At 37.8% G+C, this 26,410-nt stretch overlaps 1 protein-coding gene across 3 annotated transcripts in view; it reads right to left on the bottom strand.

The window, feature by feature from the left end:
* Window positions 1-5,034: 5,034 nt before the first annotated feature.
* The window catches only part of LOC149845520 (sterol 3-beta-glucosyltransferase UGT80A2-like), a 37,747-nt gene continuing 16,371 nt past the window's right edge, over window positions 5,035-26,410 (bottom strand). Inside the window, exons 10-14 of one of the 3 annotated variants that reach the window (XM_089995809.1) lie at window positions 7,706-7,819; window positions 7,555-7,625; window positions 7,259-7,306; window positions 6,657-6,806; window positions 5,035-5,445 (exon numbers count right to left, since the gene is read on the bottom strand). In XM_089995809.1, the coding sequence (XP_089851935.1) occupies window positions 6,689-6,806; window positions 7,259-7,306; window positions 7,555-7,625; window positions 7,706-7,819 (351 nt within the window). In that variant the 3' untranslated portion in view covers window positions 5,035-5,445; window positions 6,657-6,688. Of the gene's footprint in view, window positions 5,446-6,516; window positions 6,807-7,258; window positions 7,307-7,554; window positions 7,632-7,705; window positions 7,820-26,410 lie in introns of those variants that run through there. The other 2 variants (XM_089995808.1, XM_089995810.1) reach the window with 2 other exon arrangements.

Here is a 26,410-nt window from a genome sequence, read left to right as displayed (position 1 = left end):
GTATATAATGGGCTGGGTTTCGGCCCGTTACCTAATGAGCCCAAGCCTAAAACCTTGGCCCAAACCCGGACTATGGCTGGCTGGGTCGTCTTGGCCCATCGAACCGCCTGGCCCGCTGCCCACCCCTACCCTAGGGGCTTGACCATGGCTGGTCAACGAACCAAACACAATGCATTGGGGCTTGACTTGCTCACTACCGAAAGGTGTTCAAGCTCATGTCTAGACACACCAATCCGGAGTCGGCTCACCCCTCCCCGAGCCAATGTTGTTAAAATCAGTTCAGTAGGTGAACCGGTTTCTCAGAGAAACCCCTGAATTGAATTGAATGGCATCTCTTGTGAATCGACCCTTTTTCACCACCAGATGACACATCTCATTAAAACATAAAAAATGTAAAAAATTTATTTTTTAACCCTTTTTAAGATATTAAAAAATAGAATTGAATCGAAAATGAATTGGTCCTTTTTGGGGCTGATTCAGACCGATTTTGATAACATTGTCCCGAGCTATCGCCGACCCCAATTGTTTTGGGATGAAGGCGTAGTTGTTGTTGTCCCGAGCTAGACAAGTGCTGGCTCGTCTAAGAAGTGCGTGTGTATTCTAAACAATGGATATAATACCAATGAGATTTGAACCTGACACTCTAAATTGAGAGGTTTCTGTCTTAACTAAATATTTCATATTACTTTTTGTGACATGAATTACACTTGAAAACATTCGTGCTCGACTCGATTAGGCTAAATGAGATGCTTGTGGCTCGCTTGCCAGCTATACAAACCGAACAGAAGACAAAGCCAAATCAGCAGAGACACGAGTTGTTCAGTTTGTTTTCCAGCCTTAGTACCAGATCATGGTTAGGGCAGTTTAGATCATATGATATATAACCGATAATCAATTATATTCAATTCTCCCATGCAACATTTTCATCAAGTGAGATGTATGGCGGTGATTGAACTTGACTGATGAATCGGTTGCCTACAATATGACCTCCTCTGCCCTCCATCATAGCTGTTTACTTTTGTATGTGAGCGTTACCTTTAGAAAAAGCGTTAAATATCTGCTGCATCAGAACCAAAAAACTTGTCCTTTATAAGGCTCTTTGCTCAAAAAGGTCACTGTTTGGAATGATTGTCAACGACATTGTTCTTTGGTATTATCGAACAACAGCTTCTCTGCCAGTTACTCTTTTGTGCTTGATTGTAATTTTTTTTCCTGAGACAGCAAAAAATGGTTAAATAATGATTACATGATTAAAAAGATTTTGCATTCAAAAAGACTGATGAGGAAAATAACACAAAAAGTAAACCACAAAAACAACAAATCGTATACAGGGTTTACTTCATTTTTTTCACATATCTGAATACCCTCCAGATGTCATCTATATTAAGTTTAGTAAAAATTGACCAATAAATCATGTTTTTTTTTGTGTATATTTTACAGAAGGGTTGAAAAATCAAACGTACCAAATTTTCAAACCTCAAAAAAACATACTTTTATATTGAAAAAGTTTTACCCAAGAGTGAATTCCTGTCACTTTTACCATGTTGAACACATCCATGAGGTCAATTTAGTCAAACCCACCACCGCTATAAGTTCCAACTAGAGGATTTCTTACACGCTAGTGTTGGATATATATATATATATATATATATATATATATATATATATATATATATATATATATATATAGAGAGAGAGAGAGAGAGAGAGAGAGAGAGAGAGAGAGAGAGAGAGTAATGGGTACGTACCTGCTAAACCCATTTGATGCTAAACTGCATGCTAAATGGGTTTAGAATGTACCCATTAGTCTCTATCTATCTATCTATCTCTCTCTCTCTCTCTCTCTCTCTATATATATATATATATATATATATAGAGAGAGAGAGAGAGGGAGGGGGTGGGCTCTTTTATATTATCCACAAAAAAATAAAGTTACAGGAGTAAAGATTTCCAAATCTCCTTGGATTCTCTCCTTAGCAGAGGAGGGCTATGAAAGCTTGCCAAATCTTCCTAGTTGGAATGTACCTCCCACTAATATCAGACTCCTGAGAATCTGCATTCACTTTGTTTAAGACAAAATAAAGGAATTCTTTTAAAATATACGCTCGTGAATCTCCAACATCGATGACACGGTTTAATTAACCCCTCCCCCCCTATCCCCACACACACACAAAAAAAAAAGTCAAACTTAGTGCTGCTTGGTTAATACTATGGGATTAATCGTGCATATCGTACTGCATATACTTAACAAGATATGCAGTGTGACATCAGTCATATCTGATGGAAATAATTTCGTGTCATTCCCAAGCACATGGTTGTTTATTTTTGTTTATTTAAACCCAACTCTCCACATGGGCATTAAGTCATTACATCAATTCTAAACCACTCCATTGCTAAGCACGTCATGATTATTATTTATTTATTTAACCCAACTCTCCAATATGGGTATTAGGCCATTAATCAATCTCTAAGCAATTCACCACAAATAAAAACATACTACATCCGCCTGGTCATCCAAATGGCAGCAGGCCTGGGGAGACCCCTTGGTCCCAGGTTCGAATCTCACTGAGTGTGTGAGTGCCTTTAACTGGTGGGCTCGGTAAGGGCTAGGGGTGGCAATCGGGTCGGGTTGGTGGGTCAGCATACCTCAACACGAACCCGACCCGTTTATTAAACGGGTCAGCTGTGGCAAATGTGAACCCGACCCATTTATTAAACGGGTAACCCGACACGACCCGGTTAACCCATTTAATAAACGGGTTGGGTCGGGTAAACGGGTTGGCGGGTTAGCGGGTCGGTTGGCGGGTCGGGTAAATGGGTTGGAGGGTCGGGTTCGGGTAAACTGGTTGACCCGCCCGCGTAACCCGTTTATTAAACGGGTCAGCCGGGTTGGCATACCCCTAACACAAATCCGACCCGTTTAATAAATGGGTTAGGCGGGTCAACCCATTTATGACACGAACCCGTTTAAGCCAAACCCGAACCCGCCTAAGAGGAGGGTTGGCGGGTCATGTCAGGTTTTGCCACCCCTAGTAAGGGCTTGGGTGTCAGTGATCCCACCCAGGTTTACTTCACAGGGAGCAGGTTCATTAAGTGACCAGCCTCTCGGGAGGGTTCCTCATCATTAAAAAAAGAAAAAACATGCCATGAATGTTCGATAGAGATTGCACAACGCAGGAATGGCCAAGGGCTGCATTTGAATTTGGAAATTTGAATATGACTGGTTTCATGTTCTTAAAATTGCATTTGGCTCCTTTGCCTAAAAAAGGAAAAGGACACTGGATTTACTCGATAAATCCATGGTTGAAAACCAACCACTACCAAGCAACTCATCTAGAACTAAAATTGGTTCACCTAGTATATGGATATGATTTACGTAGCTTTTTTTTTCAATGAGAAAGCTGGGGGGTTAAGGCCCCTCCTTTTATTGGATATTCAGCCCAGTTGAAAGGGGGACAGGATCACAAAGAGGTTAAAACTTCATAGATGGTAATTCATTTGCGTAGGCCTACTCTCTATACTAAAAAAGTCACATTAAAATATTCGAAATTTCGTAAGTTTTCTTGGACATCTCCCCAAAACCATAAGAAACCACGATTGAAAGATCATTAGTTAGGAAGATAAATGACATTCACTAACAGACTAAGAAGCAACCCTGGTATAATAATTGTATAACTGTTAGCATGGTGATTTGTACGCCCAATAAAGTGGTGAAAATAGTAAAACCAATTATTATCAACAGTGACAGGAAACAACGAAAAGATTCATTCATAGTATCAAGCATCAAATGCAAATGAACCACCAAGTAACGTTCGCTACCATATCCAAGAGCCCCGTCCTCTTCAAAGATTGGCATCTCTCTCTCTCATTTTTGTTTATTTATATATTTATGATTTTGCTGAATAAGTAGGAGAACCATCATTCTTGAGCAGGGAAGATATTATATTTAAGTTGCATTTGTTCCCAAACCAGTGGCTCCACTCGACTTATCTAGGTTTTCAAGAAGCTGAATTCACACCTGGAATCAACAATTCATCTCCTCACCAACAATGATTAATCAAGCAGTAGGCCCTAGCATATCTTTGGATAGATTTTTTTTTGTTTTTTGGGTTTTTTGCAATATTCACTCTGAAGCCCAATTTAATAATCGGAATCGTAAAGCATCTTTACAAAGAGGAAACTAATGCATCTTACAATACGATTATTGATACATTGGTGCAGCCTTAACTAATTAGTGATAAAATCAAGAAGATAAATTCCCCTGTTATGAACGCTATTGAATTAAAATAATTTTCTTTAAAAATAAATTGTATCATTCATAAATTGCTTTAAGGGTAGGGCTGTGCTCGCATTGGAAGTGTGAGTCGATTAGTAAAAAAAAGGTTTAACATACCCCATGCTACCATACCATCCACTCTTCCCATCAGATCCCAAACTCCAACTTCTCATAAACAAAGGCACAATAATTTGCCTCTTCAAAACTTCTATCGAATATCTAAAAAAATATATACATGAGTTGGTTTGGATCTTGACCAACTCTTTGGTTAACGAAAGATGCCACAAGCTGACGTTTGTTAACAATCAAGGAATTGACAATGAACATCTTTTTCTCATGTCTACACACGTGTGATGTGTGTAAAAATATCCAAACAAGTGTTTTTTATCCGCCCAAAATTTAGGTGCGTCTTTTGAAAATTCAAGGAAATGATTGGCTACACTACTGCATCGTAATCCCTAGTAGAAATGAATGCACATTTTCTTCAGTTTTTTGACTAATCAAATTCACATGGATTGTTTAAGAGCTTAAAAAATCAACGGCCCAAAATGCATTAGAATTTCATGAATAAAAAAGTGCAGTTTTTCCATCAAAACCACTCGATCCAAAGAGCATTCCTTAACAAATGAACCATGCTTAACACACTTGAAGCTTGCATTTGTACATTTATACTAGAGAATATGAAACTCAAGTGTAGTCAACATTTTCACATACAGATTATATATATAAATATAAAGAGAGAGAGAGAGAGGATGTGGGAGCACGCCAAGATGATCAGAGGTGACGAAACATGTATACAAGTACAGCAATACAGGACCCTTACAAGGCATTGAATCAGAATGAGAATGAATTAGGAGGAAGGTGGCAACATAACAACTAACCTCATCTTCCTTTCACTGCTGCGCTTCGCCACATTCTCTTTCAGAGAAACGACCAACAAAAGAGCCCAACATTTTCAAATGGATGCAACAACAGTCATCCAAGAGTTAAGAACAATCAAAGCATTTCCTCACATTGACAAAACAGCTCTTTACCAAACCAGGCGACATGGGTTGAGGCTGAGTGGGTGGCATTTGCCGTGGAAGATGTTTATGGAAGGCCTTGACTGCACCCATCACTCCATCTTCAGATGCCAATGCCTTCGCCAACTCATGAGCCCGTTCCTTGACCTGTAGTATTGCAACGTATGTGTGAACCATTTTTCTTCTGGTTCCTTTTGCGGTTTCTAATTTATAGGATAAAGACACAGGTCAACATTCACAGCTAACTAACTTGGTCTGAACCAGGCTTAGTAAGCATGAAAACACAAGAACGCCATCGTCTCAGTCAACTTGTGACGTAATTGTGCACTCTGAAGACACCATGATGACCCAAGACTTGGCCCATAGAAAGTGGTTATGTCACATGGGTGCGGGTACGGGTGCGACATGGGTGCGGAGCAATTTTAAAAATTTTGAACACGGGGACACGGCTATATATATATAACAATAATAAGACTCGGCTATATATATATATATATATATATATATATATATATATATATATATATATATATATATATATATATAGATAGATAGATAGATTTTTTTTTTTTAGTTTTTATACATCTTTTGCCCTAAAAATAGACAAAAATAGACTCAGTCAAAGTTGACCGAGTCCAAAATGTAGACAGACTCGGCCTCGGTGCGTTGACCGAGTCCGAGACTTGGTTGACCGTATCCACCCTGTTCTGAAGCCTCACCAGTGTCTGCACCCATGTCAGGGTGTGTCGACGCAGGTGCGTCGACCTTATAGCCGAGTCCGTGTGACTTAGGAAAGTGGCAAGTCGTCTGTGCCTATGTAAGACTCACTTGACTCAAACCAGTACCTGAAGAAGGCAAGACATTTCGTCTTTGAATGGGAAATGTTCCACTGAAAACCTGAGAAATCTTCTAGAAACAGGGGAACACAACCAAATCAAGTCTATGCTTGGTTGATACAAGCAGCTCCATCCCAACTCAGGCTCCAGTGTCTACAGACCAATAACACTAAGGGGCAGCTGAAATATAGCATTAGAATCCACACCTGTGTTAAGTCCTAGCCTATGGTATTAAACCTCCAGTGAAAACACCAGAGAACAGTTAATCATTCCCTAGGGCCTAACAAGGCGTGAGACCAAAGCCTGGCATCAATTTGTACATCCAAAAATTATTCATTTATCATAGAACAGGAAAAAGAATGGGTCTGGATAACCAGCAGGATAAGAAGTTGTAACTCCATTGATGATTCCATTATTGTAGGCAGAGGGGCATGAAACTAAGCAATTACTATCATGAACTGTCCAATATCATCCTTCCACACAAACAGAATCTGAACATGCAATAATTTTTGACGTACTTACCACAGGATCTAGCATGAAGTTTATTGCTTCAATTAGCTTCTGTAGTGAGAACTCATCCACAGGAATAGGAGGGGGCCCCACTCCTTTGGCGTGCACTCTCTCTCCCCAGAAAGGCTGGTCTCCAAAGAATGGCACAATAGTTGTCGGGCACTGCAGCAGTTCGATGTCATAGTAACTGGGGATTAGAAACTTGAAAGGTTGAAAGTTACAGTTGGATACACCAGAGAAGACGTTAATTTTAGCAGTTTTTTTTGTTCAAATAACCACAGGCTTTTAGCAGGATTCTTAATGCCGCAGAAAAAACAAAAATTTCTTCAAAATACAGAAATCGACAACAGGATTCTTAATGCCATGGAAAACGAAAACTTTTTCAAAATACAGAAACTGACAACAGAGAGAGAGAGAGAGAGCAATGGGCATGATGATGATAATTTAGGATGAATTTAAATAATTTTTAATCCATAAAACACTAGTTCCAAATATATTTTCAACGTGAGCATGATTAGGAATAGTTATCAGTAGGCGAGGATACTTCTTTTATTAAAACCGTATTTGACTACTATAGAAAACACAAATTCTCTGGCTATACAAGTGGCAGTTACCGCAGCTTTAAGCCCAGCAGCGGTTGTTCCAGCACCACCATGATGAACCTGCAAACAACGAACAGAAATCTTGACTAGTCTGTAACTTGATCCACAAACCGGAACAAGATAAAAGAATAAATTAGAATGCCAAATAACATAGGAAGGTTTACTGCCTTCCTTTCATTTTCCAGAAGCCTTCTCATCAACTACAAGAAAGGCTTCAGCTAATTTCATCCTGAAAAGTATCATATACAAATAATTTTTGATGAACATTTCACAAGACAAGCTTGACAACTACTTTCAAGAGGTCTTACCACAGCGGCACAATGCAAGAAAAGCCAATCGTGAGGGCAGTTATCAAGTAAATACACAAAATCTTTATCTCCTGCCACTGGCAAAAAGCACAGTTAGTATACATTCATAAACAGTTGAATACAGTATGTTTCAAGCTGTAACGTTATTTACAAATCGCATACAGTTTCCAAGGCCACCCCAGCCTTTGTTAATGATCCCTCTCTGCTGAGTCCTTTCCAGTGCTTCCACAATGATTTGGGTCATCTTATCCGGTTCTTGAACAGGCTTTCGATTTGTCAATGGAAAAAACACAGGAAGTATAAAGAGTCATGTTTTGAATTTCAATTGCAACAAAATATAAAAAGAAAAGAATATAACTATGAAGTTGGACATGAGACTACAAAAAAGAGAAAATGAAAGATATATAGAGTAACAAATAGCTCCTAAAGAGGCTTATCTCCTAAACAACCTAAAAAGCTTTAAAGCGAAAGTTTTGGGTGTGCTTAATCTGAACGTACAGATCTATTCTCTATAGCTTACTTCACAGAAAAATGTGTAATAGGTTAGGCATTTGTCATGTTTAGATGTGCTTTTAGAGTGATAAAAAGTCAATGACTCATATTGTACTAAAACTTGATAAAATAAGATTCACTTAAATTAGTTGACCAAAAGTGTGTTTTTTAATAAATAAGCAATGATAAACACATTGACAGGATTGGAATAAGCAAGAACCACCTGTTATTATGTTTTCTAAAAGTGTTTAGGGTGTTTAGGACATAAAACTGTTTAGGAGCTACTAATTTCACACACACACACACACACACACACACACACACACACACACACACACACACACACAACAAATAAATAAGCCCGAGCTCAAGACTCAAGCTGGGGTATAACCTAAATAAGCAGAGGTTGAACAGGACAACCTCCACTCTCTCCACTTTGTTTACCAGCCTAAGCATGGGAGCTTCAAAATGCCCACTGTATGTCTGTCAATGCTAATACTTCTAAACAAGGTTGTATGTATCGTAACCTGTATCGGTTGGGCTCATAGTTACACTACATTGTATCGTATCGTATTGTAAACGTATCATAAATTTTTAATACAAAATTTCTAAAAAATCCAAAAAATCAAGAAAATTAAGAAAAATTTAGCAAAAATTCTAAAAAAATCATATCACATGAAACAATGATGAATTGCACAAAATACAATTATAAAATCACATATGAAGCAATTATGTTTCTATGAGCCGCATAAGACATCATCAAACATCAACTACTACTATCACCCACCACACATTTCCCCTTCGTTACAAAACTTCCTACTTCTGATGTTACGCTAGGGGCTATAGGATCAGAAACAGGGAGCTCATCTTCGTCCTTCCAGAGCTCAACATATCCCATTTCTGCCTCACTTGTCTCTTTTTCTTATCTTTTTTCTCTCAAATCAATAAGTAATTGCTGGCATAGTAATTTCACGGCATCCAACAATTTTCTTGACGTGCATGCGACAACATTATGATGTGTCCCGGTTAAATGATACTTCAACCAAGAGATACCACCTAAAATAACAACATGGCAATAGTTGCATTGGTGTTTTAACCAGTTTTCACTCATTATTCGAGTGCCCCATTACCATGCTGGATCATTTGATATCATCTTCCCCTAAAAAAACTCAATAAAAAGGAAAGAGTAGGGCTTTTTTACCTTAACCCACTTTCTTGAATGAAAAACTGGTGGAAATGCACTCTTACTTGATGAAATCACAAAAGCCCTCTCCCTTGTGCACGAATCGGCCCCCAAATTGCTCTCATGAGTCTTAGGGTGCGTGGATACCTCTCTAATGACCTCTACACAAATGAGGGAGTTGACCCTCAAGAGGTCTTTAAAACCCAAAAAACGAAAAAAATTACATTTCGGCCATTTTTAAGTGCACCGAGACTGTATCGTACGATACAAACCGTATTATATGATACATGTACGATATGCACTCGTATCGCGATACAAGTATATATCGTATCGATTTCCTTGATAGTTACGATACGAACAACCTTGTTTCTAAATGTTGCTTCTGAGTGCTTACAATATGATACAATCTAGCACACCTGACTTTTTATAGAAAGGTGGACCTTATCATATGTGGTTTAAATAATACAATAGATCATACTTGTATCCCATGACAACATTGGACTTGTTCCAACCACAATAAGAAAAGATTGGGACTTGTTCCAACCTCAGTAAGAAAATACTAGGATTGAACACAGGCCAGCCAAGAGGCATGGGTGATCCTGCCAAGATGGCTGTGCAAGTCTATGGACCCGAGTCTAACTGACAAAATCATTGGATGCTGCAGATCTGAATTAATTTTTCATGGTGTTGATCTGAGTGTTGTAAACCAAACACTCATGATGCATGCATGCACACGTGTTAAAATATGTAATATCTTTAGTTTTAGTTAGCTTTTTTAGTTTAGTTAGAAATTAGTTAGAATTAGGTTTTTACTTTTAGAATTAGGACCTTTTTAGACATGTTATTTTTTTTACCAAGTCAAAAAGCAACATGTACTAAGGGAGTCGTTGGGCTCCCAACTCTTCAGAGTTTTTTTGGGGGCTTATGTTTGGGACCCGGTTTCTTTTTGGATCAGACAAGACTTGTTTAGGTTTAGGGTTGTCGCCCTTGCCTAATAAATTCTTTCTTTTCTTTCTCTCTTGTAATAGTCGAAAAGAGCAATAAAGGTTTTTCTCTGGGCAGCCGTGGTTTTTTACTCTCTCTCGGATTTGAAGAGAGGTTTTTTCACGTAAATCTTTGTGTTTTTGTTGTGTTTAGATTGATCATTCTTGTTTATTGTTTCCTTCGGTTGTTTCTTGCTTGCGGTTTTCCTAACACCAACGACTCTAATTAGAGTCGTTGGGAGCCCAATGACTCCCTTCTAGCTCTCTCTTTTCACTCTATAAATATGGGGCTATTTCCCTATTGTAAAAGTACTTTTGGTGTGGGCTTTATCCCACTTTAATGAGATATATTTTTCTCTCTTTTGTGCGTGCAGTCTTTTGAATATTTTGGTTGGTGTGAGTGTGTTGTATGAACCATTGTGTTCATTACGAAAGATCTTTTGTGAGCTTCCTTTTGAAGTTTTGTTTGTAAGCTTCCTCTTCTTACATGGTATCAAAGCAACGATTCTGATCAAGCTACTTATCTCGGTACATTGGGAAGTGTGTTACTCAAGTTTTGAAAAAAAAGAGACGTAATATAAAAGAGTGATCAACAAGCTTGGAAGTGTGTTCGTATCTACGATTCGTGGTAGAGTACATCTCTGTTCTCAACTCTTATTGTTTTCTTTTTCTTTTCCTTATTAAGCCTTGTAAAATGGATGACAATGACAATGTCACCATTAAACCCATTAAGCTTAATGATTCAAACTACGTCACATGGGCTTCAATTATGAAGCACTAGTAGATGGAACCAACTTGGAACCCAAACTAATCCTCACAAAGATTGAAGATGAGAAAAAAATACCTCTTATGAAGGTAGAAAAGACTAAAGTCATTATCAATTACGAGAAAAAGTGAAAAGAATGGAGAATGGGACATGCCAAGATTATGTCTTGGCTCATAAGTAACGTAGATATAAAAAATTGTTCAAGTCTTGCAAAGTTTGAACATGCAAATGACGCTTGGGACTATCTTAAGAGAATATATTCTCTTAAAGATATTGCACATGTGTGCAATCTATAACATCAAGTTCGGAATATGGTTCAAGGGGGCAAAAGCATTAGAGAATACTACAATAGCTTGTCCGAATTATGGGAAGAGTTGGCTCTTCTCGAACCAAAGTGGCATTGCCCACAAGACATTGAACTCCGCCAAAATCAAATGAATGCGGAACACTTTTTCCAATTTATCAATGGATTAAGATCGGATTTTGAAGCTACCAAATCCATTCTTCTTCGTCGAGGAAAGGTTCCCTCAATAGAAGATATTATAGAAGAATTAAGCATGGAGGAAAATCAACTCAAAAGTAGGATTGACAAAAAATGATAATGACTCGGTTCTAGCTATATCTAGGCCGAAGAATCATGTTTGTAACTATAAACCTCCAAACTATGGAAAAACGAATGACGGAAACGATTTTGAGAAGAGAAAAGTAATTTGTAAATACTGTCGTAAGTCAGGACACAAAAACTTACTGTCCAAAACTGAAGAAACCATATGAAAAGAAGGTTGCCTCTGTCGGACCTCCGCAAGAATCTAATGAATCTTCCATTGGAAGCATGTCTCTAGCACAACTGGTGGAGGAACTTCAACCACTGCTCAAGGGGGCGTCTTCCTCTACTGGAGCCGCGGTCTCTTCTATTAGTAACTCAGATCCAGGTAAATCACTTTGGCTTCTTGACTCAGGTACTTCTTTTCATATGACTCTAAATATTAATGTTTTATCCAAATGTCAAAACTCAAATGGGTCAAATGTATTTACTGCTGATGGAACATCTCTAGAAATTAAAGGAGTTGAAAATTTTGAAAATTCAAAAAGGTTTTATATTCCACAAGTTAGATATATCCCTAAACTCAATTTAAACATTTTATCTGTTTCACAATTAACTGACCATGGATGTAATATTTTCTTCTCTCGTGAATGTCGAGTGCAAGATCACCAGTCAGGCTGATTGGGGAAGGCCATAGAGAAGGAGACTTGTACTACATGAATTTTTTGGACATACCTAAGAATACATTGTGTTGTAATGTTTAAAAGGTTGACTTAGACTTATGGCATAAGAGACTTGGACATCCTACTGTATCCAAGCTTCAGTTATTTTCAAAGATGATTTTTTTTTGTAATTTTGAAATCTTTAAATGTAAAAAATGTATTCTGGAAAAAATGAAAAGACTATTGTTTCAAGAAAGAACATTTGTCTCTTCTCGACCACTAGAGTTAATATACTCAGATGTATGAGGACCCGCACCTATTAGCTCAGAAGGTGGTTTTATTTATTATGTAATGTTTTTAGACGATTTTACAAGACACACTTGGATCTATTTTCTTAAACACAAATCTGAAGGTTTTTTACACTTTCAAATATTTCATCAGTTAATAAAAAATCAATTCAAAGAAGAGATTTCAATCTTTCGCACCGATTCAATGGGAGAATTTTTGTCTAAAGAATTTAAAGATTATTTAAACTTGCATGGCATTATACATCAAAAATCATGTCCTTGTACCCTTCAACAAAACGGGTTAGCGGAAAGAAAGCATAGGCACATTAATAGAAACAACAAGAACATTACTTATTACACATCAAGTTCCAAAGGTTTTTTGGGGCCGAAGCCACGTTAACCGCAGTTTACCTTATCAACAGGATGCCATCGACTTCCTTAAACCATATTATTCCTGTTAAAAAAACTCTTTAAACAAATCCCAGATTACTCCAGGTTAAGAGTTTTTTGGTGCAAGTGTTTTATTTTTTCAAACAAAAAAGACAAATTCTCTCCTCGTGTTATTCCGTGTGCCTTTTTAGGGTATGCAAGTCATCAAAAAGGTTATAAATGTTTTGATCTCAAAACAAGAAAATTATACATTTTAAGGAATGTATCCTTTCTAGAAAAATAAAGTTTTTTTGAAAATACGAATTCTAGGAAAATAGATGAATATTCCTTTTTATTGGACCTAGTTTCAAAATTTGAAAATAATATAGAAAAGAGTTTGGAAGAACAACTTGATGTGACCAAATTCAAAAACTCTTAGTGAACCTTCTGATTGCATCCAATACTCTAGGCGACGTAATTTAGAGAAACCTTATGCTCTTGAAAAATACACTAAAGAACAGGAGCAAGTATCCACTAGGAAGTCATCAAGAGTCTCTAAAATTTTCAAAAAAATTGTGTTGTACGAGTCTTTTTCACCATAGTATCAAGCCTATATTGCTTTGATACACTCCTATGTAGAACTCTCTAATTATGATACAACAAAAGGGCAATCTAAATGGGTCGAAGCAATGTCAGAAGAATTAAGAGCCTTAGAAAAAGCAAATACTTGGACTATCCAAGATCTTCCATCAGGTAAAAAGCCTATCGGATGCAGATAGGTGTACAAAGTGAAAACCAAGAGTGACGACACTCTTGAAAGGTTTAAGGCTCGTTTATTTGCCAAAGGTTATGCCCAAGAATATAGAATAGATTACAAAGAAACGTTTGCCCCGATTGCTAGAATAACCACAGTTTGGATCTTGATAGCTTTAGCGTCTTCAAAGAAATGACACATATACCAAATGAAGGTTAAAAACACGATTCTTAATGGAAACCTAGTTGAAGAAGTATATATGGAAACACCACAGGGTATCAATATTCCTAAAGGAAAGGCTCTTCGATTAAACAAAGCTTTATATGGGCTTAAGCAAACCCCAAAGGCTTGGTATGATAAATTTAGCCAAGTTATGATTGATTTTGGTTTTCAATTTTGGCTTACTGACACAACGTTGTTTGCTAAGAATTTTAATGTAGGTATCATCATTCTTCTTCTCTATGTAGACGAGATCATAACTGGAAGTGACAAGCAGGGAGTTGATAACATTAAAAAAATTCTCAAAACACATTTCGAAATGAGTGATTTGGGTTTCTTAAAATATTTTCTTGGTATAAAAATAGATTATTCTTCCAGAGGATATTTACTAACTCAGTCTAAATTTGCCCTAAATATTGTTGGCATGTTTTGTTAAATATGTATATGTAAATGGATATATTTCATGTACTGTATTGTACCACTGTACTGTATTGTACCACTTGTACAGCATACTGTACTGTATTGTACCACTTGTACAGCATATAAATATCAATGGAAAGGGGAGAAGATCCTATTGCCGCCCAACATTTTTTTTCTCTCTTCCCTCTTACCTCTCTCTCTATCTCTTGCTACGATAGTAAGGTGACTCCCACATCTGATTTCTCACATGGTATCAGAGCCAAGGGCGTGGTAATCACGATCATCTGGAAGGCCCCTAAGGACCTTGACGTGCGTTTTTGGGCGTTCTCAAGGAAAGTGTTTTTTCCATCTTTTCTCTGTTGTTTCTCCATTGAATCACTATATTTCGACGTCGTTTCTTCATTTCCTCATATCGTGCATCTTTTCCTTCTTACATATTCTGTTATCCCCAATTTTATCAACCCTAATTTCTGTTTTCCCCAAATTTGGGAACCCTCATTTCTCAAAAGTGCCTCTTTTCTCAAACTTCTTGTGATTTCTTATCTATTTCTTGCAATATAGTTGATAAATCGTACATTATGCACGATTAACTGAAAAATCGTGATTTCCAAAACTCAAAAATTTCTGTCCGTACGGTTCTGTCCGTACAACCTACGAATTTCTGTCGTGCTGTTTGATTCATCCTTGATCTTCTTCCTTATGGATTCTAAAATCAGCCCCGGATTTCTTTCTCAACTTGTTTCTCACAAATTAACTCATGATAACTACTTACTTTGGAAACGCCAAATTCTGCCGTTTATCCGAAGTCATGGTCTTTCCGGGCATCTGGATGGGGGATCACCCGCCCCACCTATGACTATTACGCAAGAGGTAACTGGTAATGATGGGAAGGTGAGTTGCATTGCTATTCCAAATCCTGCGTATGATGTTTGGTTTCAGAAGGACCAATCTGTGGTTGCCTATTTGACTGCCACGTTATCTGATCGTATATTACAAACTATCTCTGACCATTTTACTGCTGCAGAACTATGGAGACATCTTGCTCACTCTTATTCACAGGTTTCTGAATCACGTGCACTTCAACTGAAATGGCAGTTCCAATCTATGCGAAAGGGAACTAAGACCATTACTGAATTTCTAGGGGATATCAAAATTATCATTGATCAGTTGGCCGCTATTGGATATCCTGTTTCTGACAGAGATGTTGTTCAGCAGGTATTGGGAAGCCTTGGGCCCCAATATCGTATGTTTTGCACTGCATTACAGGTTGCCTCTACACTTCCATGCTTTGAGGATTTACAGGCCAAACTCCTACAGTATGAAGTTAGTTTGACTCAAGATCATCTTATTGATGATCCTCATCCTGTCATGTTTACATCTGGGTCTACCTCATTTCGTCCATCTGCTGCTCATATGGGCCGTGGAGGACTCCTTCCTACTCCTACTGCTCCACCTGCCACTAGAGGTACCCGTGTCCCTACTTGCTTCCATTGCAACAAGCGTGGCCATGTGAAAGCAGATTGTTGGCACAACCCACAGAATCGCAACAAGGCAGGGAGGCCAGGACCAAGAGCTGGACAGATGAATGTTAGACAGTTTCATTGGCAGCCGCAGGGAAATTTTCGAGCACATCAGGGTACTGATCAGGGACAGAGTGCAGGGTTGCCACATGATGTGCAACAAATTCTGATGACTGCATTTAACAACATGAATTTGCGTCAGAATGATAATGGAGTTTGGTATATTGATTCTGGAGCAGCCGCACATGTTACTTATGATGCAGGTAAACTTTCCAACATGGTTCCTTATATTGGCACTGGCACTATTGTCACGGGAGATGGTTCCCACCACCCTATTTCTCATACTGGAAATGCATCTCTCTCTTTGTCACAATCTACACTACCATTGAAAAATGTCTTACTCACTCCTGCCATTGAGAAAAACATTTTATCTGTTTCTAAATTGGTTGATGAAACAAATTCATCCATGGAATTTACTCCGTCTTCTGTTTGTCTTAAGGACCTTCGAACCAAGAAGATGCTCGCTAAGGGTGAACGACGCGAAAACATGTACGTCTTCGAAGCAGCCCCCGGGACTTTGAAGACGTCATCTACCGTGACTCCATCTTTTCCTGCTTATTTGAGTCAGTCTTCTTCTGTTATGCAATGTAATAAGCCAGTTTCTTGGCATCGTCGGTTAGGTCATTGTAGTCAAGGGTTCCTTGACAAATTGTCTTCTCAGGGTTTTATTCCCAAAGTCAAATTAGATCATAAGTGTCCTAGTTGTAATGTCTACAAGAGTCATGTACTTCCCTTTCAAAGTATCAATAAAAGAGCTTCCAAGCCATTTGAAATTATTCACTCTGATGTTTGGGGCCCAGCTCCTGTTTCATCTCTATCTGGCTCTCATTATTATGTGTTATTTCTTGACTCTTTCACTCGTTACACTTGGATTTACTTTATGGAAACTAAATCTGAAGTGTTCAAACTTTTCAAACAATTCCATGCTCTTGTTCAGAACCTTTTCAATTCAAATATCACTTATTTCCAGTGTGATGGTGGTGGAGAATACATATCCCATGATTTTAGTGAATATTTAAAGGACCATGGCATCACACGTAACTCCTCTTGTCCTTACACTCCACAACAGAATGGAGTAGCAGAACGTAAGCATCGGCATATTGTTGAAACCGCGTTAAGTATGATGCACAATATTGATATTTCTTTCTCTCTTTGGACTGAGGCCTTTCACACTGCAGTGCATATCATTAACAGGTTGCCTATGGAATTATTAGGAGATCAGTCTCCTTATTATTTGCTTCACGGTTCTCACCCTTCTTATGATGATTTGCATGCTTTCGGATGCATTTGTTATGCCCATGTGGATCATTCTTTACGTAACAAGTTTCAGGACAGAGCAGTTCAGTGCAGATTTCTGGGATATGCCGATGGGTATAAAGGATATAGATGTTATGATCCTATTTTGGGTAAGATTAAGGTGTCTAGAAATGTTGTTTTTGATGATGACCATTTCAGCACTTGTGATACTTCTCAGGTATATGAGCAAACTACTTATGATCCATGGCTTTGTGATACTTTTCTATATGACTCTATCAGAGATCCTGTTGTTGATGAACCAATTCAGTTTGAAGCAGACAACTCCATCATCCAGGATGCACCTTCACGGTTTTCAGGTTTGGTTTATGCCCGTCGAGGAGCCCCTCCAACTCCATCTCACGAGGCTCCCCCTCTTCGACGATCCACACGTGAAAGGCATCCTATCCATCGTTGGGTTAGTTACAACAATTTTTCTCTTGACTTTCAGTTGTTTCTAACCAATGTGGCCAAAGAGAAAGAGCCGTCTACTTTCTATCAGGCAGCCCATTCTCGAGCTTGGGTTGAAGCTATGAACGAAGAAATGGCAGCACTTCATGAATGTCATACATGGGATATTGTTCCTCGACCTGTTGATAGAAATGTTGTTGGTTCCAAATGGGTTTACAAGATCAAGCGTAAACCAGATGGTAGCATTGAAAGATATAAAGCTCGCCTTGTTGCACGCGGATTCACACAACAATATGGGCAAGATTATGAGGAAACTTTTAGCCCTGTTGTCAAAATTGGCACCATTCGTGTGATCCTCGCTTTGGCACTTCAGCATGGTTGGTCTCTTAGCCAGTTGGATGTCAAGAATGCGTTCCTACATGGGGACTTGAAGGAAGAGGTGTATATGGAGCAACCTCCTGGATATAGTGAACATGATGCGGCTACATGGGTTTGTAAATTGAGAAGGTCTCTTTATGGTTTAAAACAGGCATCTCGGTCTTGGTTTGAGAGTTTCTCCATGGAAATTCAGCAGCATGGCTTTTCTAAGAGTATACTTGATCATTCTTTATTTATGTATAAGAATGATCATGTTACTACTTGGGTTCTTATATATGTTGATGACATCATTATCACTAGGAGTGATGATGCACATATTGCCTTGGTCAAGTCTTTACTCATGGCCAAATTTAAGATGGACTTAGGCCCATTGCGATACTTCTTGGGAGTTGAAGTCGATAGGTAAGATGATCGACTCACTCTAAGTCAACACAAGTATACTCTTGACATTCTTCACACCACTGGTATGATTAATTGTAAACCTCTCAGCACCCCATCTGTCTTAAATCATAAGTTTAGTGCAAAAGAAGGCCAATTATATCATGATTCCACTTTATATCGCCGCATTGTTGGTATGTTGCAATATCTTACATTTACAAGACCTGACATTGCTTATGCTGTAAATCAAGCATCTCAGTTTATGCATGCTCCCACTGATTGTCATATGGAATGTATTAAGCGTATTCTCAGATATCTGAAAGGGACTATTGGAGATGGATTGCTCTATCACAAAGATGAAAGCTTCACTACAGGACACCGTTTACTTACATATTGTGATGCAGATTGGGGTGGGGACCCTGATGAGCGTAGGTCGGTTTCAAGATATTGTGTTTTCATTGGCCCAAATATTGTCACTTGGAGTAGTAAGAAACAAAAGGCCATTGCTAAATCCAGCACTGAGGCAGAGTACAGGGCAATGGCAGCAGGGACAGCTGATGTCACTTGGGTACGGCATCTTCTTCAAGAGTTGAATGAACCCATCTCTTTCTCTCTGCTTTTATGTGATAATCAAAGTGCCATTAATATTTCTTTTAACCCTATTCATCATTGTCGCACGAAGCACATTGAGATTGATCAGCATTTTGTTAGACAAAAGATTGAAACAGAAGAAATTGAGGCTTCGTATGTCAGATCAGAAGACCAAGTGGCAGACATCTTCACCAAAGGATTGGTTAGTCATCAATTTTGGTTACTTAAGGGCAAGTTGAGCATGATTGAAGATCATCCTCAACTTGAGGGAGGCTGTTAAATATGTATATGTAAATGGATATATTTCATGTACTGTATTGTACCACTGTACTGTATTGTACCACTGTACTGTATTGTACCACTTGTACAGCATACTGTACTGTATTGTACCACTGTACTGTATTGTACCACTTGTACATCATATAAATATCAATGGAAAGGGGAGAAGATCCTATTGCCGCCCAACATTTTTTTTCTCTCTTCCCTCTTACCTCTCTCTCTATCTCTTGCTACGATAGTAAGGTGACTCCCACATCTGATTTCTCACATGTTTGATATCACGGATGAAAAACAGGTTGACACTCTTGGAGTTGTAAACATCAAAATGAAGATTGATGATGGAGAACTACTTGAAAATCCAACACCTTACAGACAACATGTTGGAGCACTGTCTTACCTCTCTATTACCAGACCTGATATTGCACATGTCGTTCATACAACGAGTCAATTTCAGCATGCTCCTACTGTTGTTCATATGGGAGTTGTTTTACACATTATTAGATATATCAAAACTTTAATTTTTTGAGGACCTTTTTTGTCTGCTTCTTCCTCCTTAGATTTAACTGCTTATACTGATGCAGATTGGGGAGGGGATCCCAATGATCGACACTCAACTACTGTTTTTTTTGTGTTTTTAGGTGAATCATTGATTTTGTGGAGGTGCAAGAAGCAATAAAAAGTCTTTCTCTCGTCAACTGAAGCCAAATACAGGGTGATGACTACAATCACTATGGAAGTAGTCTGGCTAAGGTGTTTGCTTCATGACATGGGAGTTAGAAGTACAGGAGCATCAAGACTATGTTGTGATAACAAAAGTTCTATCTATATTGTCAGCAACCGGACATTCCATGAACGCACCAAGCATATTGAAATGGATTGTCATTGTGTACGAGAGGAGTTCCTACATGGCACCATTGATCTGCCATATGTTTCCTCAGAATATCAACTAGCAGATTTTTTTACCAAACCTTTCGCTACTCCTCGATTTCACTTTCTCTTGGACAAACTTTCGGTTATCCAACCGTAAGTTTGAGGAGGAGTATTAAAATATGTAATATCTTTAGTTTTAGTTAGCTTTTTCAGTTTAGTTAGACATTAGTTAGAATTAGGTTTTTACTTTTAAAATTAGGACCTTTTTAGACATGTTACTTTTTTACCAAGTCAAAAAGCAACATGTATTAGAGTCGTTGGGAGCCCAATGACTCCCTTCTAGCTCTCTCTTTTCACTCTATAAATATGGGGCTATTTCCCCATTGTAAAAGTACTTTTGGTGTGGGCTTTATCCCACTTTAATGAGATATATTTTTCTCTTTTGTATGAGCACTCTTTTGAATATTTTGGTTGGTGCGAGTGTGTTGTATGAACCATTGTGTTCATTACGAAAGATCTTTTGTGAGCTTCCTTTTGAAGTTTCGCTTGTAAGCTTCCTCTGCTATGCAAGTCTATCGACCTGAGTCTAACTAACAAAATCCTTGGATGTTGCAGATCTGAATTAATTTTTCATGGTGTTGATCTGAGTGTTGTAAAATAAACAGTCATGATGCATGCACACGTGCGCACACTCACACACACACACATGGGCACAAGTGGGCCGGACCTTTATCTGATTCTGACCGACCAAAGGTAAATCGGATGGATACAGTTCATAAAAGTAATGTCCACTTTACAAACAAGTTGGATTTGAAACAATCTTGGGTATAGTTGGAACCCAATTGAAATCATATAAAAAATAGATTCAGAACCAGGTCTGATCCAGCCCATTTTATCCATTTCACAGGAAAAATCAATAAACCTGATCCATTTTCTGCAGTGTCAGACAGGATGAGTGTAATGAAGTGGATTGAATCCGATACACATGCAAAAACTCACTTTCAATCAAGTAGAATACTTGATTGAATCAAATAAACCACCCACACAAGGGTCTAACAAATGTTATTGCATAAGGATACTCAAAAGAGAGATACACTTTACAATGCCTAAGAGGGCATATTTATAATACAAAAGTGGCACATGGGGGCAGCCCCATATGGCTGTTGGGGCTGCACCCAACGGTCACACAGCTCCAACAACTCTACGGAGCTGTCCCAATCACACAAGTACAAAAGCAAAGGTGAAAAGGACAAAAAAATAAAGTGCAAAAAGACAAGTAAAAAAGAAATAAAGTGGGCTGATGCCTATGGAGTAAAAGGACCGAAATACCCCTGATGGGTATTTCAGTTTACAATAAAGTATATACACATATAGGTATATGTATGTATGTATATATATATATAAACGTATATGTATATTTTATCAGTATATCTTAACACCCTCCACCCCTCAAACTCATGGTGGAACAACCGAGAGTTTGCCTAGTAGGAAGTGAAATCTGGGTGATGGAAGCGCTTTGGTGAAGAAATCCGCTAGTTGATATTCTGATGGAACATAAAGTAATGTGATAGTCTTCCGCAAAAATTCTTCACGAACATAGTGACAATCCATTTCGATGTGTTTTGACCTCTCATGGAATGTATAATTGCTTGCAATATACACAGCGCTCTTGTTATCACAACATAATTTGAAGGGTTCTTTGATGTGAATTCCCAAGTCCTCCAGTAATTGTCGAAGTCATACTAACTCTAACTCTGACGTGGTCGTTGCCATGACGCGATACTCAGCTTCAGTTGAGGAGAGAGACCTTCTATTGCTTCTTACATCGCCATGAGATTAGAGAGTCACCTACAAAAACACACAAACGAGTTGTTGAGCGTTTATCATTCACATCCTCTCTCCAGTAAGAGTCTGAGTACGCAATGACTTTTAATGAGGAAGAGGATGACAAAAACAGTCCATGACTTATAGAATTCTTAATATATCTAATAATTCTCATTACAACACTCATATGTATTGTAGTGGGAGCATGCTGAAATTGACTGACAAAATGAATAGCATGAGAAATATCAGGACAAGTAATAGAAAGATAAGACAAAGCTCCAATCATTTGTCTGTATGGAGTTGGATCTTGCAGAGGCTCTCCATCATCCTTCTTCATTTTTGCATTTATGACCTCTGGAGTGTCAACTTGTTTCTCATATGAGAGTCCTGATCTCTTAATAATCTCTGTTGCATACTGAGTATGTGACAAAAATAACCACGAGGTGAGTAAGTTACTTCAATACCAAGAAAATATCTTAAAAAACCAAGATCTGTCATATCAAAGTTGTCTTTAAGAACATCTTTGATATGATTTACTCTCTACTTATCACCTTCTATGATTATCATATCATTCACGTAGAGTAACAGTATAACCATCCCTGCATTAAAAGACTTAACAAACAATACAGTGTCAGTAAAACAAGATTTAAACTGAAGTTGAGTCATTAGATTACTAAATCTATCATACCAAGCTTTGAGAGCTTGCTTTAATCCATACAAGGTTTTCTGTAACCTAAGAGTTTTTTCATGTGCTAAATTTAAATCTTGTGGAGGATCCATGTAGACCTCTTCATCTAAATTACCATTCAAAAAGGCATTTTTTACATCCATTTGAAAGATAAGTCATTTTTGAATTGATGTTATAGATATAAGGGTTCTAACAGTCGCCATTCGAGCAACTGGGGCAAAGGACTCATCATAATCAATTCCATATTCTTGACTATACCCCTTAGCTACTAATCGAGCTTTATATCTTTCCAATGTCCCATCCCATTTAGTTTTAATTTTGTAAACTCATCTACATCCTATAGTTTTTCGTCCTTTGGGTAATGTTTGGATTTTCCAAGTTTTTGCCTTTTCTAAAGTTTTTAATTCATCATTCATCACTTTAATCCATTCCTGATGATTTTTTACTTCATAACAAGATGATGGTTCAGTAATATGAATGTATAGCCATTAAACATGCCGGGTATCTTGGTTCAAAGGAATCATATGATACAAATCTACTAGGGGCCTTGAAAATTCTTATTGATTTTCTAATACTAGCAGAGTTTGTATTGTGATTTTGTGAGTATCTTTCTAGAGCACATGGTGCGTGATCTTCGGTCCACTGCGTGTATGTTTGTATCAGTGTTATTAAAAACGCGCCTTAAGGCGCAAAAAGTGTGCCTCGCTTCAAGGCGAGGGGCTTTGTGCCTTGAGGCACATGCATAAGGCGCAATACCCTTGAGGCATGCGCCTCATAGTCCTTGAGGCGCACGCCTTGAGGCGAGGCGCACCTCGGACTGAGGCGCACACGCCTCGATTTATTTGGTCAAATGAGGGTCAAAACCCTCATTCAACCAAAAAAATAGGGCTTAAACAAAGCCCTACCGACCCCTTTTATGTGTTTTTTATTTTTTTTCTCACCTCCCATCTCCCTCTCGTTTTCGTGCATGACAGCAGGACCATCGTCGTCGGCGACCTCCTTCTCGCAACAACAACAGCCCCAAACGCTGGTTAAGGTAGGATCTTTGCATAGTCTTCTTCCTCGTGTTCACACATAATGCATTTGTTGGCCACATGAATCTCTCTTTTTAAGGTTAAACTGGGTTGTCAAGAGAGACCAACCATGAAAACATGCGAGCTCTAGGGGAAGTCTCAGCACTTAATAAGGCATGTTTGGAAACCACCCAATGCCAGATCTTGTCTCCAGTGCATCACACCCACCCCCAGTCTGCCAGCAGGGCTCTGTTCAAGACATCTAACCTGGTGATGCCTAGTCCACCTCTGTCTATTGGGGAGGTGACCAGTGCTCATTCAACTATCTGCCTTTCCTGGCTTCAGTAACACCATACCAAATGAAGGCCTGCATCAATTTAGAATTACAAATTCTAGTGACATGGGTATTATTGTATTTCTGAGTAATGTATATAAAGAGATCCCCAGCCACACCCAATATCCAGAATTGTCAGCCCATCTTTTACATCTGCTCTCTCACAATATGTCTCCAGCATTGCTCTCTCAGCTTCCTCTAATGTGTCAGACTTGTTTCTGAAGTAACAGCAGCTGCAAAATACAGTTCATAATATTTCAATTTGTTTAAACTAGGTCAGAAAGACCTGGTATAAGAAAGAACCAAGAGTAGCACACTTCAACAAACAGTTCTCGTGCATCCTTATTTTTGGCATTCTTGGGTCCCAACAAACAAATTGTTCTATATTGATTACATAGGATTTCATTTTTCAACTTAGATTTATTTGATTGATTGCATGTTTTCGATTTTGATGAATTTTTGTATTAAGGATATTGACAGAATTTTATTTATGTTAAGTTCCATGACAGGATATAGATGTATTAAGCCTAATGACAATTTTGAATTTCTGTATTAAGCACATTGACAGAAAGTGATCCATGTGTTAAGTTCCAGGGCAGTTTTGATTCTTTTTAGAAAAGAATAATTCGTTTGTTTTTTGTCCACAAGGATGCTTACTGATATTCTATGCTGCAGTTCATGCGCAGATGTACGCTTTACTGATATTCTATGTTGCAATTCATGCTTACTAATTTTAGATAGTTTTTTTAAGTTTTTTTAAGTTTTTTTAAGTTTTTTTTTAAAAAATACTTTGAGGCTTACGCTTTACGCCTCGAGGCTTACGCCTCGCCTCAAATTTTGGAGCGCCTCGCTACGCCTTAATGCTTTTCACAACACTAGTTTGTATGGTAGTATGAAGGGGGTCAATATCATCAAGATTGTCAACATTTTCACTTACATCATGAACATCTTCATTTTCACTCTCATGCTCATTACGAATGTTTCCACACCTATCATGTTCATTGATAAGATAAAAAAGAAACGAATAATCATAGTTCTCTTGGATTTTTTCTTTGATAAAACCGTCTTCATTTTTTCAAAAATATAACATTTTGTTAAACATATAATTTCCTTTTGATTTTCAGCATATCTTAGAAAGATACAAGGAATTGTTTTGGGGGAAAGTTTATCATTTCTATGGGTAAGAACAAAACATTTACATCCAAAGACTCTCAACCTTTTATAATCGGGGGAGATTTTAAACAATTTTTTAATAGGGGATATATTTTCAATAGTTTTTTAAGGCATTCTATTTATTAAATAAATAGCCATAAGAGCGGCTTCGGACCAAAATATTTTTGGAACATTTGTTGATATAAGAAGTGTTCTAGTGGTTTCAATAATATGTTTATGCTTTCTTTCAGAAAGACCGTTTTTTTGAGGAATGTATGGGCAAGATTTTTGATGAATAATCCCATTTAAGTAAAAAAAAATTTGAATTCTTTTGATACAAATTCCCCCCTGAAATCAGACCTAAAAATTTGAATGTTGGTTTTGAATTGAGTCTTTACGTAAAAATAAAAAAATTTAAAGCATTCAAATACTTCTGAGTTTTGCTTAAGAAAAAAGATCCAAGAATGTCTATTATAGTCATCTACAAACACAACATAGTATGATACCCCGCCTTTGGATATAACAGGAGTCAGTCCCCACATATCCGAATGTACTAACTCAAAAGGATTTTTTGGTATAAAATGTCTTTGTTCAAAGGGCAAAGCTTTCATTTTGCCAAGAATGCAATCTTCACAAACCAATTTCTTTTCTTTATAACTAGTAAGAAATGGAAACAAATGTAATTTGGTCACACTAGGATGTCCTAGTCTTTTGTGCCAATTTTCTATGTCTTTCTTTTCCACAAAATTACAAAAAAAATGTTTTGATAACTCAAGATTGTCCATTACATAGAGATCTCCTCTTCTATGACCTTGCCCAATCGGCTTCTCGGACTGGAGATCCTATATTAAACAATCATTAGAAGAAACTAAAACTTTGTAACTATAATCCGTAATTTATGAAATTGATATAAGGTTTAAATTTAGTTTTGGCACAACTCTAATACTTGGTATGTGGAAGTTTGGTTGTTTTTTAAAAGTTTCAAAACTTTTGATTTTTAAAGATGTTCCATCGGCGGTTAAAACATAAGAATTATTTGGGTTAGAATGACATTTGGATAATATTGACTCATTTGGAGTTATATGAAACGAGGCACCAGAATCTAAAATTCAAGAAGTCTTACCAGGGTCACCACTTGTGGATATAGCCGCCCCCGAGAAGGAAGAAGCTTGACCTTTGAACATTGGTTGTAGTGCTTCCATTAATTAAGCTAAAGATAGTGAGTCAATGCATTTGAAGTCGTCTACATCATTTCTTTCTACCGACGCAACTCTCTTATCATCACGATAATCTTCTTTTTTTCTTTTGGGACAAAAAAGCTTGATGTGTTTCGGTTCATAGCAATGATAGCATATGATTTTGCCACCTTTTTTGTACTCATGATCT

This window comes from Nuphar pumila, chromosome 2, assembly GCF_984573655.1.
Source record: "Nuphar pumila chromosome 2, dmNupPumi1.hap1.1, whole genome shotgun sequence".
NCBI lineage: Eukaryota > Viridiplantae > Streptophyta > Magnoliopsida > Nymphaeales > Nymphaeaceae > Nuphar > Nuphar pumila.
The sequence above is the reverse complement of the archived record's forward strand: the minus strand, read 5'-3'. Positions and strand labels throughout refer to the sequence as shown.